We start from the raw sequence: 18,046 nt of genomic DNA on the forward strand, positions 1-18,046 counted from the left end.
GGTAATGATAGCCTTATAATGCAGTTCGAAGTCAGGTAATGTGATGCCTCCAGATTTGTTCTTTTTGTTCAGTATTGTTTTGGCTATGTGAGCTCTTTTTTGTTTCCATATGAATTTTAGGATTTTTTTTCTAGTTCTGTGAAGAATGATGATGGTAGTTTATTGGGAATTGCATGGAATCTGTAGATTGCTTTGGGCAGTATGGTCATTTTCACAGTATTGATTGTACCCATCCATGAGCATGAGATGTGTAAGCTATTTTATATTGCAGTCAGCCAGTAAAAAGGATAAACTATAATAATGTAAAAGCACAATATATTTATGTTAGAATATAGCAAATGGATTTAAAATTATCCAAACTCATTATACTGACACCTTTTCAAATTATAAAGTGATTATTCACAATAGCAAAGGCATAGAATCAATCTAAATGTCCACCAGTGGTAGACTAGATGAAGAAAATGTGGTACATATACACCATGGAACATTATGCAACTATTAAAAAAAAAGAGAGAGATTATGTCCTTTGCAAGAACATAGATGGAATTGGAGGCCATTTTCACTAGCAAACTAACACAGGATCAGAAAACCAAATACCACCTGTTCTCACTTATAAATGGGAGAAAAATGATGACAACACATGGACACATAGAGGGGAACAACAGTCATTGGGCTCATCAGAGCATGGGGGGTTAAGGAGGGAGAGGATCAGGGAAAAACAAATGAAAACTAGGCTTATTACCTAGGTAATGAAATAATCCATACAACCAACCTGCAAGACACAAGTTTACCTACATAACAAACCTGCACATGTATCCGTAAATTTAAAATGAAAGTTAAAAAAATTATAAAGTGCTGTGTTAGAAGTAAAAAAAGTATAAATTTTAAATGTATTGAAAAGATTATTATCCAAAGTGGCAAGAGAAATATAAAAGCATAAGTAAAAAGCCATTAACATGCAGAGGAAGCATAAAGTATTTAAAACTATACAGCTTCATAAGTCAAGAGGTTTTATAATTCCAGAATACTTGTTTCTTTCTCAGATGAAATGATAATATAGATATACCTGTATCTGTATCTTTATGTATATGTATATACAATACAGCCCTCCCTCCCTTATCCATGGTTTTAATCTCTACAGTTTCAGCTAACCACAGTCAACCCCAATCTGAAAATATTAAACAAAAACTTTTAGAAATAAATCATAAGTGATAGATTGTGGCCATTCTGAGTAATGCGATGAAATCTGTGCCATTAGTCACTTGGTAGCCATCTTGGTTATCAGATTCACTGTTGCAGTATCATGGTGCTTATGTTCAAGCAACCTTTATTTTACTTAATAATGGCCCTAAAGTGCAAGAATAGCAGTGATGGAATATTGTTACAATTAATTTATTTTATTACCACTTATTTTGGTTAATCTCTTACGGTGCCTAATTAGTAACTTTTACTTTATAATAGGTGGGCATGTATAGGAAAATCAGTATATATAGGCATACTTTAGAGCTATTACAGATTCAGTTCCAGATCACGGTAATAAAGTCAATATCACCATAAAGTGAGTCACACACATTGTTTTGGTTTCCCAGTGCGTAAAAAAGTTATTTTTACACTATACTGCAGTCTATTAAATATGAAGTAGCATTATGTCTTAAAGAGACAATGTACATACCTTGATGAAAAACTATGTTACTGAATAATGCAAGTCAGCAAGATGGCTGACTAGAGACTCCTGGCACTCATCACTCCCACAAGAAAGAACCAAGACAAATAGCAAACAACTAAGATTTGAGTGGTGTGTCAAAGAGACAGTGCTGAAATACAGCAGTGGAGTTAAGATGTACCTGTAGTGATTAGAAACCAGGAAGACAGCACGGAGGCACAAAACCTCTGCAGCCCTTTCTCTTCCATGGGGATTGGATCATCCCAGAGACAGGAGGGACTTTTGCTTTCATTTGTTTTTGAAGACATGGTCTTTCTCTTTCGCCTAGGCTGGAGTGCAGTTGTGTGATCATGGTTCACAGCAAACTCAAACTCTGGGGTTCAAGTAATCTTCCCACTTTGGTCTCCCCAGTAGCAGGGACTAGAGACATGAACCACAATGCCTGGCTATTTTTTTAATATTTTATGCAGAGATAAAGTCTCCTTATGTCCCTCAGGCTGGTCTGGAACTCCTGGGCTCAAGCAATTCTCCTACCTTGGCTTCCCAAAGTGCTGGGTATATACCAAGTGCTGGGCATTATATACCATGCCCAACCAAGTTGGAAATTTTGGAGGAAATCAGAAGATCTCCACCAGCCCCTGTTGCCACTGTAAACACCTACGGGCCTTACTACAGGGAAATTTTAGTCTTCCCATGCCCCAAATCCACTTTAGAGATCTACTGGGAATTCACACAGCTGTATTGCCCCAGACTAGGAGAACGAGATGTGCACCACATCATAACTCCAACCCATGCCTTGTGAGCCAACCCCGAACCCAGTTTGGAGATCTACTGAGAATTCACACAGCTGTATTGTCCCAGATTAGGAGAACAAGATATGCACCACATCATACTCCCAACCCATGCCCTGTGAGCCAACCTGCTGCAACACAACACCATTTTCAGACCAAAGCCTGCTCTGGAATGCAGCCTTGTCTGAAGTGCAGTAGTCACTGCACCTCTCCAGCTCTGAAGTTCTATCTTCACTATGTCAAACCCACATGGAGTTTAGGTCCAAGATTGACTCTGTGACTCTAGTCCTATACAGCAAGAAAACCAACCCCACCACTGTACTTCCAGCTAGAGAAAATGTGCCAGTCCCAGCCAGGGCAAATCCACCCTTGAGCCAGCCAAACTGTCCACATGCCATTCCCCAAGATGGAGAGGCCCCTGAACCCCCAAACAGTTAATATATCCCTGGGCCAGCAGAATAGCTACCAGCACTCCTACTCAGGACCTGAGAGACAGCCATGCAGCACTCCTGCCCCCCACATATATGCCCTGGCTTGCCCAAAGGCCCTGCACCCCCAATAAGGCCCTGGAAAACTGTCTTATAGTCTGCCCCGTGGGGTATGCCCCCAGTCCAGCCAAGCAACTGTGCTAAACTAACACAGGCCTGTGAAACACTTCTGTGCCCAGATTTATGGGACACAATAAAGTGAACAAATATTTGTATTATGGATATTCCAGAAGAACAGAGGGAAAAAGTTGAAGAAAACATAGCTAATGAGAAAATAGCAGACAAATTCCCAAGTATTGGATGTGAGATGAATATGCAGGTCCAAGAAGGTCAAATAACCCTGTATAGATTCTATTCGAATAGGTCTTCTCTGAGGCACATTATAGTCAAATTGTCAAAAATTAAAAACAAAGAAAGAATTTTGACAGCATCAGGAGAAAAGCCTCAAGTCACATGAAAGAAGACCCTCATTAGGCTAACAGGGGATTACTCAAGCAGAAACCTTACAGACCAGGAAAAAATGGGATGATATCTTCAAAGTGCTAAAAGAAAAAAAAAAGGTACCACCCCAAGAATATTATCCACAGCAAAGCTAGTCTTCAGAAATGATGGATAAATAAAACCTTCCACAAACAAGCAAAAACTAAAGGAATTTATCAGCATTAGACCAGCTTTAAAAACAATGCTCAGCTGGGCATGGTGGTTCACGCTTGTAATCCCAGCACTTTGGGAGGTCAAGGTGGGCATATCACGAGGTCAAGAGATCAAGACCATCTGGCCAACATGGTGAAACCCCGTCTCTACTAAATATACAAAAATTAGCTGGACATGGTGGTGGTGCATGCCTGTAGTCCCAGCTACTCAGGAGGCTGAGGCAGGAGAATTGCTTGAACCTGGGAGGCGGAGGTTGCAGTGAGCCGAGATCATGCCACTGCACTCCAGCCTGGCAACAGAGCAAGACTCCAAAAAAAAAAAAATTGCTTAAGGAAGTCTTACATCTGGAAATGAAAAGAAGAGTGCCACCATCATGACAACATGTGCTATTACAAAACTTACTAGTAGAGCCAATACACAAAGAAAGAGAAAATAATCAAATCACATCACTACACAACCACTCAACCACAAAAATAAGCAATAAGATTGAAAGTAAGGAATAAAGGATATACATAACAAATAGAAAACAACCAGTAAAATGCCTGATGACTCACAAGGTGGTGGTTGCTGAAAGTTGGGGAGGCTGTGGCAATTTCTTAAAATGAGACAACAATAAAGTTTGCCACATTGGTTGACTCTTCGTTTCACAAAATACTTATCTGTATCATGCAATGTGGTCTGACAGCATTTTATTCATAGTAGAGCTTCTTTCAAAATTGGAACCAACTGGCCGGGCATGGTGGCTCATGCCTGTAATCCCAGCACTTTGGGAGGCTGAGGCAGGTGGATCATGAGATCAGAAGATCGGGACCATTCTGGCTAACATGGTGAAACCGTCTCTACTAAAAATACATAAAATTAGCCAGGTATGGTGGTGGGCTCCTGTAGTCCCAGCTACTGGAGAATGGCATGAACCTGGAAGGTGGAGCTTGCAGTGAGCTGAGATTGCACCACTGCACCCCAGCCTGGGCAACAGAGCAAGACACCGTCTCCAAAAAAAAAAAAATTTGTAACACCAATCCTCTTAAATCCTGCCAATACTTTATTACTTACTAATACGCTTTGGTTGTGTCCCCACCCAAATCTCATCTTGAACTGTGCTGCCCGTAATCCTCACATGTCATGGGAGGGACATGGTGGGAGGTAATTGAATCATGGGCCCTTGCTATTCTGGTAATAGTGAATAAGTCTCACGAAATCTGATGGTTTTATAAAGGGCAGTTCCCCCGCACACTCTCTTACCTGCAGTCATGTAAGATGTGCCTTTGCTCCTCCTTCAACTTCCACTACAATTGTGAGGCCTCCACAACAAGTCCATTGAACCTCGTTTTCTTTATAAATTACCCTGTCTCAGGTATTTCTTCATAGCAGTATAAAAATGGGCTAATACACTAACTTTATGTAATATTCTAAATTATTTGTCATTCTAATGATGTTAACAGCATCTTCACTGGCAGTAGATGTCATCTTAGAAAATTCTTTATTTGCTCATCAGTAAGAAGCAATTCCTCATCTGTTCAAAGTTGGTCATGAAATTGCTGCAATTCAGTCACCCTCAGGTTCTACTTCCAGTTTTAGTTCTCTGCCTTTTTCCAGCATATCTGCAGTTACTTCCTCCACTAGAGTTGTGAACCCCTCAAAGTCATTCATGAGGATTAGGATCAACTTCTTGAAAACTCCAATCAATATTTATAATTTGACCTCCTCCCACGGATCAAAAATATTCTTAATAGCATCTAGAATGTTGAATATTTCCCAGAAGGCTTTCAATTTATTGTGCCAAGATCCATCAAAGGAACCACTATCTAAGGTAGCTATAACATTACAAGAAGTATTTCTTAAAAAATAAGACTTATGGCCAGGAGCAGTGGCTCACACCTGTAATCCTAGCACTTTGGGAGTCTGAGGCAGGTGGATCACAAGGTCAGGAGTTCAAGACCAGCCTGGCCAATATGGTGAAACCCTATCTCTACCAAAAATACAAAAATTAGCTGGGCATGGTGGTGCATGCCTGTAATCCCAGCTACTTGGGAGGCTGAAGCAGGAGAATTGCTTGAACCCGGGAGGTGGAGGTTACAGTGGGCCAAGATTGTGCCATTGCACTCCAGTCTGAGAGACACAGCATGACTCCATCCCAAAATAAATAAGTAAGTAAGACTTGAAGGCCAGGTGCAGTGGCTCATACCTGTAATCCCAGCACTTTGGGAGGTCTAAGTGGGGGGATCACCTGAGGTTGGGAGTTTGATACCAGCCTGGTGAACACGGTGAAACCTAATCTCTACTAAAAATACAAAAAAAAAAAAATTAACAGGAAATGGTGTCCAGTGCCTGTAATCCCAGCTACTCACAAGGCTGAGGCAGAAGAATCACCTGAACCCAGGAGGTGGAGGTTGCAGTAAGCCAAGAGAGCATGCCACTTCACTCCTGCCTGGGCAACAGAGTGAGACTGTCTCAAAAAAAGTAAATAAATAAAAAATGAGACTTGAAATTTGAACTCACTCCTTGGTCCCTGGGCTGTAAAATGGATGTTGTATTAGCACTCATGAAAGCAACATTAATCTTGTACATCTGCATCAGAACTTTAGGTGACAAGATGCATTGTCAATGAGTAGTAGTATTTTGAAAGGAATCATTTTATCTGAGTAGTAGGTCTCAACAGTGGACTTAAAATATTTAGTAAACCATGATTCTATCATCCAGGCTTTGTTATTTTACTTATAGAGCACCGGCAGAGTACACCATAACTGTACACTTATTAAGGGCCCTGGGGTATTTGGAATGGTAAATGATCACTGGCTTCACCTTAAAGTCACCAGCTACATTAGCCCCTAACAAAACCATCACTCTGTTCTTCCAATGAAGCTCTGAAGCCAGGCATTAACTCCTCTTTTATAGCCATGGAAGTCCCAGATGGCATCTTCTTCATCTTCTTCCATTAGAATGTTGTTTTGTCTACACTAAAAATCTGTTGTTTAATAATAGCCACCTTCATCAATGATCTTAGCTAGATCTTCTGTATAATGTATTGCAGCTTCTACATTAAAACTTGCTGGTTCACCTTGCACTTTTTTTTTTTTGACAGAGTCTCACTCTGTCATCAGGCTAGAGTGCACTGGTGCTATCTCGGCTCACTGCAACCCCCACCTGCCGGGTTCAACGGATTCATTCTCCTGCATCAGCCTCACAAGTAGCTGGGACTACAGGCGTGTGCCACCACACCCAGCTAATTTTTGTATTTTTAGTGGAGACAGGGTTTCACCATGTTGGCCAGGGTGGTCTCAATGTCTTGACCTCATGATCCGCCTGCCTCAGCCTCCCAAAGTGCTGGGATTACAGGTGTGAGCCATCACGCCCGGCCCACCTCGTGCTCTTATGGCAATAACTTCTGTCCTTAAACCTCATGAACCATCATCAACCCTTCCTGATTGAAACCTCATCAACCCCTGGTAGCTTTCAACTTTTCTTTTGCAGCTTCCCTACCCTCTCAGTCTTCATAGAATTGAAGACAGTTAGGACCTTGGTCTGGATTAGGCTTTGGTTTAAGCTAATATTGCGGCTGGTTTCATCTTCCATCCAGACAACTAATATTTTCTCCATATCAACAGTTAGGCTATTTCACTTATCATTTATATGTTCACTGGAGTAGCACTTTTAATATTCTTCAAGAACTTTTCCTTTGTATTCACCACTTGACTAATTACTTATCACAAGAAGCCTAGCTGTTGTCCCATCTTGGTTTTTAGTGAAGAGATGCCTTCTTCACTAACCTTAATTATTTCTAGTTTGATTTAAAATTAAACACATGTGACCCTTACTTTCACTTGAACACTTGGAGCTTATTGTAGCATTATTAATTGGCTTAATTGCAATATTGTTGTGTCTCAGGATATAGAGAGGCCCAAAGTCAGGGAGACAAGCTGAGGAACAGCAGGTCTGTGGAGCAGTCAAAAAACACACATTTATTGATTAAGCTTGCCATCCTATATGGGCACAGTTCATGGTGCCCCAAAACAACTAAAATAGTAATCAAAGGTTACTGATCACAAATCACCATACATAAATAAAGTTTTAAATATCACGAGAATTATCAAAATGTGACATGGAGACACAGAGTAGGTAAACATTGTTGGAAAAATGGTGCCAATAAACCTTCAATTTCCAAAAAAAGAATAAAACCCCACAATATCTGCAAAGATCAATAAAACAAATTCCAATTAAATAAACTATGCTTGTATAAGGCTTGGTACTATCTGAAGCTTTAGGCATCCATTGGAGGTCTTGGAATGTATCCTCCATGGATCAAGGGGTACACAGCCCTACACATATGACTTATGTATATACATAAATATGTGTGCATATATATACACACACATATATATGTATGTATATATAGACACATATATACATGCATACTTACACACACACATAAATATTTACAAAACACGCATACACGTGCCTAGAATCTAAACAGAGAAATTTGGTAGACAAAGGAGGCATAACAAAGTTATTACATTTCTTTAATTCTCCAGATATTCTTGAAGGGCAGCTGGATTAGAAACTGTAGATCTAGTGAACTTTTTTTTTATTTTTTAGGTAAGCATATTGAGTCTGGAATAGGGAAATAATTTTCATAATTATTCATGTATTTATATATTTAAAATTTATTTTTGGCCTATTTTGGAGAGAAACAGAAAACTTAGATCAGGGACTATAAACACCATGAAGACAAGCAAAGACATAGAAAGGGATGAAATATGACATTGTTGCAAGCTTTGGATGTATTTTAGAGAGGGTCTAGACTGTAACTTTATGATGTGGGGATATCAGAAACAATATCTGATGAAGTGATGTAAAATGATACTGAGAATTCTTTTCAGTGACCCGCTTTTAAAGATGAGCAGACAAAGAAAATTACCTTTATTATGTCAGAAATCAATTGACCATATATATGTGAATCTGGTTCTGAACACTTTATTCCATTTTATTAATTGAAGTCTATTTTTTTACCCAATATTTCACTATCTTGGTTATTTTAGCTTTGTGGTAAGTCCTAAAATCAGTCCTATTCACAGATTATGTAAACATTCCAAATTTATTCTTTGTTTTCAAAACTGTTTTGAGTCCCTTAGTTTTTTCTTTAATTTTGCATATAAATTGTGGAATCAACTTCTCAATTTCTACAAAAAATTCTTACTTAATTTTAACTGGAATTGCATCGAATCTATAAATCAGTTTGGGATTTTAATTAATAGAGAGTTCACAGTTAGGCTGCCTTCCAGTATCAACTTTCTTTTCCTTATATTTTACATTCAGTTTTCATAAACCAATATTACCTATCTACCAATTTACAATCTCTGGGTACGGAGCCTAGCTAGACATCTATGTATTTTCCATAATTTCCCCAAGGCTTGCTTGTGTACATAGCTAGGTAGTAGCTTATACATTAGTATGTAGAATGCCCAAGACAAGACTAAATTCAACTCAAAAAGTTTGACCTTTATCTCTGCCAGAGCTCTAATATACTAAGGTTCTATTATATAGAACATTATTATCTGTACACTAGTCCATCTCTCCTGTCAATATTTCCTATTCATGTATTCATATTTATCTCTTCTCAAGGGATAGAACATTCAAGGGGTCTAAATCTGCTTCTCATACAACTTAGAAGTATAGCACTTCACAGTTAAGAAAATAAACTTTATTAAAGATTGTAAATCCTGTCATAAGTTATGCCTCCATATTATTTTATTACATGTCTCCAGGATTTCCAGAGAATGTGCATGTTATATTCCCAGAAAAAGGAAACTGGAAATCAGAGAATTTCTCATCTTACTGGCATCAGAGCTGGGACTATGTCTTGTATCATTAGGATTCTTTTCCACTGAAGGATCACTTTTTTTTTTTTTTTTTCAGCCAGAAGCCAAAGTTCCTTCAGGTAATCATTTTCATCATTTAGTTCATTACTCTAGAAACATTCACTTGTTTACTATTTTAAAAGTATTCTTGATACATTTCTGTCCCAGAAAAGAATTAGTGTGTGTCTTCAATGGGCCATCCCTGAGGACTTGAAGAGCTTGAGAAGCTGGTATAAGAATCCACATATATAATATTAATCATGTATCTAATTGAGTGAGCAGCTTATTTCCACAGGTAGGAGGAAAACCTCTTTATTACATATAACACATTATAGAAGCTATATTATATTGGAAAATATATGCTTTAATATTTAAATATAAAAGGATTCTATTAATCTCAAAAATTGAACCACAAATTAAATCATATGCCTTCTAGGATATATATCACAGAAAATATAAAGGACTTCCTACATATTTTTGTGAATAGAGCCATAAATTAGAAATTTGTTTTAATTTTTTCTGATGAATAGTCAAAATAGGGGCAGCAGGATTAAGGGACAATGTTTCACATTTAGAAAAATTATTAGATAGAGAGAAAATTAACTTTCAACTAGCTTTTGGGTATATTTCACTTTGGGTTCAATTTATTATTTTATTTTCTGATACAGGAATACCAGAAAAGTTAAGTTTATCGTAAAAGTTAGGTAATTGGCCGGGCGTGGTGGCTCACGCCTGTAATCCCAGCACTTTGGGAGGCCGAGGCGGGTGGATCACAAGGTCAGGAGATCGAGATCATCCTGGCTAACGCAGTGAAACCCCGTCTTTACTAAAAAAATACAAAAAAATTAGCCGAGCGTAGTGGCGGGCGCCTGTAGTCCCAGCTACTCGGGAGGCTGAGGCAGGAGAATGGCGGAGCTTGCAGTGAGCAGAGATCACGCCACTGCACTCCAGCCTGGGAAACAAAGCAAGACTCCGTCTCAAAAAAAAAAAAAAAAAAAGTTAGGTAATTGACTAAGAAGCAAGTTTAGTTATCATTTTAAGTTTTCATATTCTAATTAAGCTTAATATCTTTAAATAATTTAATAACACAAAAATTCTATTTTGCATAGTTTCTAGGACATAACATTTCTAAAACTATGGCAGGTTACATCAGGGTTGCACTACAGTTCTATTAAAATATTGATTTTGTAAATTCCTGTTTACATTATTATACAAATACAAATTTTAAGTCATATTTTATATGTATGCATTATTCACATGTAATTAAAAATTATTTATTAAAATTGATCTTAATGCATCTCATAAAAAAGAACTGTGCAATCACCTCATGTTTATGTAGTTGAATGAGGTATATGTGAAAGTTTTGTCCAATCTTAGTTATCCTTTAATTTGGAAGGAGAAGTAATTTTTCCAAGCTTATGCTGCTAAACATGACATTTAAATATAGGGTTTTAGAGTCCAAATATAATTCCCAGTATTCTACAGTTGCCTTATTTCAGATATCTTAGGAAAATAAAGTCTGGAATTGTAATGTAGCTGACCTTTCTCCTCTATGTGGTGGTAAACATATATTTTGTAATGGACTCCCTTGGTAGATTATTAGTACATTTTTCAAAATTCACTGGCATATTTTTTTTTGAATTACACTTCTTCTTATCTGGCTAATTCCTGTTTGTTCCTGAGTCTTGTCAGTAAACGTTTGTATATATCCCATTGATTCTTCTAACACAGAAAGAAAGAGACAGAAAGAGAGAGAGAGAGGAGAAAATACAGGAGAAAGAGAGGATAGGAATTTGTATAAGAGAACTGTATTTTTTTATGACTCAAAAATACATTAATTCATATTTAAAATATTTATTGATAACTTTATAAGCTATTTTATTCACATAACACAAATGAAATTAATATATTTGTGTGTGTGTGTTGTCATGAGTAATATGTAAGTAGTCTGGATTTACACAGAAAGTGGAATTTAACTGAATTGTATCTTTTACTGTAGAATTTTCTAAGAATCAAATGAGAATTTTTGTTTTGTTCTGTAGTCCTTCATTTATGAGGGTATTTATTTTGTATATTAGAAAAAATCTTCCACATGGATCTGTTAGGACATTTCTATAATAATATATATAAACAGTTGGCCTTTTTTTTCTTTCTAAAAGTGGTCTTAGCCTTATTTGTTCATTCTCTTCTTAATGTGTGGTCATCTTAATATGACAAAATTTTGGTATGTTTCACGTCATGAATATAAATCATTTGTAAGTCACTGAATTCAGACTGGACCTACATATGACAGGGTTGTGACTCCTTTTAAAACTTTCATAATCTATGACATGCTAAAAGAAAAACAAAGTCACCTTGCTTAAATTTCCCCTCTAATTTTACCTCTAAATTTAGTGTGTTTAGTACTAAATTGTTTCAATAACAAGTTTTCAGTCTAGATACAGAAGTCCCCTTAACCTTGTTACCTTGTTTTCTTTTAATTATTTATTTATTTTGGGTCATGTACTTGTCTTTCTTCATACTCGTCAGTGTGAAACAGAATGATACCATTAGGAAAGAAGTCCAGGTATCAAACACTACTTTCTTGCAAATATAGTAATGTTATTTTTTCACCAGATATTCTATAATTTTTATCAGTCATTGTTGGTGATTTTTATTTCACAGTAATTTTAGAAACTCTAAAAGCTACTACAATATATTAAAAGAATGGCCATGATTTATTTTTAACAGAAATATAAAATAAAATAAAATACCTCCAAGGACTTTGCAAATATAACAAACATATGAATTATTAGTAAGACACATCTCACATTGTTATTAAGTTGAAATTTCAAAACAGTTATGATAAATAAGGTACAGAGGCCAAAACTGACATCTAGGTGATATATATTTCAGGAAGAAAAAATCCTGAAAATAAAACACATTGTACTGTTTGTAAAGAAGGTACATCTATGTCCAGAATACGGTCTGCTTTTCTATTTAATGGGACAAGATAATTGCCAGAAGAGAGGACATGAAATGGTTCTATTTGAATAGGCTGCTGCATGTGACAAGTTGAAATGTATGTCTGACTTATCCCCATTTTCTAGTCATCTGTAAGCCTTTTAAACTAAATAATTTTGATATTTTAAAAAATTTAAATTCGACTGTGCTGTGAGTGTGGTTTCTCTTATTTTAAAAATTGTGAACATTTACAAAAGACATTTCATGTACTTCATCACAAATCTAAAACTGTACTCAAGTGTGTGCCTTCCACTACAATATATTTAGTTTTAAATATTTCTACATTTAGTAATCTTTGTGAGCTTTAGGACATAATATGAGAGCAAGCAGTAAAAAAATTCAACTGAAAATTAAGTGGAAAATAAAATCACTTTAATTAGCAGGGTTTTTTAAAAACATGATAAATTTAGCCAAGAAATTAATTACATATATTTTTTTCCTTTTACTTATACAGTGAAATGCATCTATTTGGCTCCAATTACTTCACCATTGTCTATTCCATTACTATCAGGGAAATTATTATGCCCTAAGAAAAAAACAAGGATACAACTGAATGGACTCCATTTTCACAGGCTATAACCTTTATAACCTGTAAGTAAAAACTGAAATGGACAAGTTGTCATCAGGTTTGGATATGTACAGGATTCCATTGAAGAACAAGACTGAAGTCACCATGTTTATATTGACAGGCTTCAGAGATGATTTTGAGCTGCAAGTCTTCCTATTTTTACTATTTCTTGCAATCTATCTCTTTACCTTGATAGGCAATTTAGGTCTGGTTGTACTGGTCATTGAGGATTCCTGGCTCCACAACCCCATGTACTATTTTCTTAGTGTTTTATCATTCTTAGATGCCTGCTATTCTACAGTTGTCACTCCAAAAATGTTGGTCAATTTCCTGGCAAAAAATAAATCCCTTTCATTTATCGGATGTGCAACACAGATGCTTCTTTTTGTTACTTTTGGAACCACAGAATGCTTTCTCTTGGCTGCAATGGCTTATGATCGCTATGTAGCCATCTACAGCCCTCCCCTGTATTCAGTGAGCATGTCACCCAGAGTCTACATGTCACTCATCACTGCTTCCTATGTTGCTGGCATTTTACATGCTACTATACATACAGTGGCTACATTTAGCCTGTCCTTCTGTGGATCCAATGAAATTAGGCATGTCTTTTGTGATATCCCTCCTCTCCTTGCTATTTCTTGTTCTGACACTCACACAAACCAGCTTCTACTCTTCTACTTTGTGAGCTCTATTGAGATAGTCACTATCCTGATTGTCCTGATCTCCTATGGCTTCATTCTGTTGGCCATTCTGAAGATGCATTCTGCTAAGGGAAGGCAAAAGGCATTCTCTACATGTGGCTCTCACCTAACTGGAGTGACAATTTATCATGGAACAATTCTCGTCAGTTATATGAGACCAAGTTCCAGCTATGCTTCAGACCATGACATCATAGTGTCAATATTTTACACAATTGTGATTCCCATGCTGAATCCCATCATCTATAGTTTGAGGAACAAAGAAGTAAAAAAAGCAGTGAAGAAAATGTTGAAATTAGCTTACAAATGAAGAATATTTTTAAAATTGAGTAAACCTGAAAAAAATGTTGGGTGTCAGAGTTCACATCTCTATATTTTAGTTAAAGTATTTGCATATCAAAGAATAGTTTCAAAAAAGCATTAAGCCGCCTGCCAATGAAGCATTTTTCAAATTTAAACAAATTGCGTCACATATATGCCAGTTAATTTGTTCAGAGATCTATATTAAATATTATTTGATATAAATATATTGTTGCTGTTACCAACCACACACTACTAACAACAGCTTTCACAACAAGTAAAAATCAGTTACACACTTATAACTAGTTAAGTGAATCCTACAGAATCCTGGGAATTGATAAATGCTTACATGGCTTATAAAAAGATTTTGCATTCATTGTGGAGTTACTTCCTCAATCTATAAGCCCTAAGAAGAAATATCCAAATTTTACTTTTCTTTCCCTAAATGTGCCTTCATAAACTGAGATCTAGTCAAGCTTCTAAACATGCCTTTTGCTGTGTTTATATCTACATCATAAATTTTTTCCACGATTAAATGCTTTCAACCACAGAAGCTGATTGTAGTCATTGTGAAACTATATTGGTTGTAAATGCTAATATTTATTGAGAGTGTTCTGAAGGCTCAGGAAACACTATACTCCAGGAATGAAACTACAACATATGTATAAATGACTGCTCTAAGGTCTGACAAACTAGCATATCCTTGCTCACTTTGTAGTCCTGCCATTGTCTTCTATCTACTTTACCTATAAGGAATGACTGCAATGTCATCCTTCCACAAAATTTACACCTAGTGAGCAAGCCCACAGAATGGAAATTATTTTGCTTTACCTCTACTCACATCTGACTTTATGTATTCTGCTTTAGTAAGTTTTGTTAAAACATTTATTTGAAGATTCATTAAAATTGGAAATTAATTGTTTTTTCAAAAAAACACACATTTGTCCCTCCAAGGATATTTTTATATGAATTAACCAGAATGATCCAATCATAACATAGTAACCACACTGAAAATTTCAGACATCACTTTCTAATCTTCACTAATCAATTACGCAAAGAGAACCCAACCCCCTGTTTTTGAACAAGCAAATGCTTGCAGTCAAAATCTGTACTAAATTTCCTCTTAAAGAAATAAAACTATTTTTAGATACAAAACCCTCATTACACTGTAGACAAAATTTTCTTTAAAAAATAAGCTATTTGAATATACAGAATCTTAAAATGTAGTTTTCTGTTTATGATCTTTTGGGGAGAGTGTTCTGGAAGAAAATTAAATACGCTTCAAAAATGTGTCTAAATAAATAACTGTCTCACAAAATTTAAAATTTCTGCAGTATTCCAGAATCATTTATTTTTTTGAGGGTTTTTCAAATTATGGTGTCAAAATTGTTAGGTAACATTTTAAGTCAAGCTTGCTATCTCTTTTTTTGTTTTGTTTCTCTTTCAAATTAGCAAAAATGGTTATTCTTTGAGAAAGGAATAGGCGAACATTAGGTAAAATGATGCACTCACATATGCCTAAAAATATCTGGTTAATAATGCATTCAACAAACTCATTCAGAACTTGTCAAGTTAACCAGCGTGAAAAGTTCACTATCTCTCTTTTTATCCTAATCGATTAGAAAACAAATGGTGTGAATAAGCAGTCTCCAATGACATGCTATTTGTTCAGGTCAAGGTGAAAAAAATGGTCTATTTAACTCTCAAGTCAATAAAACATTTTGTTACATATCTCAGCTCAATTACCTTTCCCCCCAAAAGAATTATTTGACTCACTCTGACCCGATGGAGCCTCTCTCACTTATCCCAGTTGCCACCTAGCATGTGGTGTTGTGAGTTTATAATATATTATCCAGATCTACCATGATGCTGACATTGTAACTTGCATAAAAACAGGCATTGGGCCTATTTGTCCTCAAAATTGTATCCCTGAGTCCTAAAAGAGTACCTAGAACTTATGGTTTGCTGACAAAATATTTATTAAATAAATAGTGAGTAAATGAATGAATTATATTTAATACTAATAATTAACATATGCTTATTAGATACTGGACAATCATGTAAAAGTTTTTACTATATTAACTTATGTAATTCTCATAACTTCAGGAAGTGATTGTAGTAATATCTTTTAACAAAGTTGAGGAAACAGCAGTGCATAAATTTTAAGGAATTTGCTCAATGCCACATAGCTCTAAAGGGTGATGTCAGGATTCACATCTAAGCTGTCTGGTTACAGAGTTCCTGTTTTTAAGCTTGTTATACATGGAATGAAAGAACAGATTTATCTTTTCACTTTACCAACTTTATTAGTCATCCTCCAGAGAGCATGATTGAGAGTGTTGAAGCTCTTCATTAAGTCTGTGACAGAAATAAGAAGAAAAAGGAATGCATTTTAAAAGTACTGAAAATGTGATTTCCACTAGATTTGGCCATTCATTCCATTCATTGAGATGTAGAAGTTTCAAGAAATCAGTATGTCAAAGAGGTATCCGTACTCTTATGTTTATGGCAGCATTATTTGCAGTAGCCAAGATATGGAATGAACCTAAATGCCCATCTACAAATGGATGCATAAAGAAAATGTCACACACACACACACACACACACACACAATGGAATACTACTGAGAAATAAAACAGAATGAAATCCTGCCATTAATGACAACATGGATGAATAAGTGAGTGAAATAAGCCAAGCACAGAGATACAAATACTGCACAATCTGACTTATACGTAGAATAATAATAATAAAAAACTTGATTTTATAGAAGTAAAAAGTAAGTGAAAAGTGGTTATCAGAAGCTAAACAGGGTAGTGGAGACAAATTAAATGAGGTTGGCTGATTGATATAAAACAACAAACAGGAAAAGTAAGTTCTGATGTTTTATTACACAGTAGGGTGACTGTGGCAGTTAACAGTGTAGTATGTATTTTAAGATAGCTAGCAAATAATATTTTAAATGTTATTCCACAAATAAATGATAAATGTTTAAAGTGATGGATATCCTAATTACCTTGATTTGACCATTTTACAATGTATACATGCATTGGAACATCACAGTGTATGCCATAAATAAATATGAACCATTCTTTTTTGACAATTATAAATTTTAAAATTCATTAAAAATAAAAGTTATTGGAAGTGAAATTTCATCTGGATTTGACAATTCATTTTATTTATTGAGACCTTTTGAATTTGCAAGTTTTGAGCCTATATGATAAAACAAGACAAAGATAAAAAGTAAAAGTGAGAGAGAAAAAAAAGACGGAGACAGAGACAGAGATAGACAGAAAAAGAAGGAAGGAAATAGAAAGGAAGGGGACACGCTGGAAAGATGAACATTGTAGAAGTTGAGTGGTTAAGATCAGTTATATGTATACTGATTCTGAGGTTCCATTACATTTTTAATGCATAGAACTAAAACTCCAGAAGAATATTGCAGTGGTGAGTGGAGAATTATCTAGAAAAGAAACATTTGAAATCACAGTATTGGGTGGGATTTTAAATGATATACAGAACCTCTACTTCCACATAGAATTTGGAAAGCAGCAAAGTAAATTTTTCTCATTCTAACAACTTAAAAAGCCAAGTAATCTACAAAATTATACCTTTTCATGAGTCTATCAGAGAACTATAAGGTTCAAAACATCCAAGAAATCTGAATTCCAAGGAAGACCAAGTTACTTCAAATGTAGATGAGAAGAAGCCTGAGCATCTCTTTCTTTCACTGTGGGCACGGAGTATGAGTACATTTGTTCACCATACAGATAGGAAGAAATTACTGGCTGTATACCCAAAGGATTATAAACCATTCTAGTATAAAGACACATGCACACTTATGTTTATTGCAGCATTATTCACAATAGCAAAGACTTGGAACCAACCCAAATGACCATCAATGATAGACTGGATAAAGAAAATGTAGCACATATACACCATGGAATACTTTTGCAGCCATAAAAATAGGATGAGTTCATCTCCTTTGCAGGAACATGGATGAAGCCGGAAACCATCATTCTCAGCAAA

The 18,046-nt window shown here is 35.9% G+C and overlaps 1 protein-coding gene across 1 annotated transcript; it reads left to right on the forward strand.

The window, feature by feature from the left end:
* The first annotated feature begins 13,007 nt into the window (after positions 1-13,007).
* On the forward strand, positions 13,008-14,030 carry LOC100599515 (olfactory receptor 5T3). Its single transcript, XM_012512422.2, is given in 1 exon segment — positions 13,008-14,030. A coding segment is annotated over 1 exon segment (1,023 nt).
* The last annotated feature ends 4,016 nt before the right edge of the window (positions 14,031-18,046 follow it).

The sequence above is a fragment of the Nomascus leucogenys genome, chromosome 4, assembly GCF_006542625.1.
Source record: "Nomascus leucogenys isolate Asia chromosome 4, Asia_NLE_v1, whole genome shotgun sequence".
NCBI lineage: Eukaryota > Metazoa > Chordata > Mammalia > Primates > Hylobatidae > Nomascus > Nomascus leucogenys.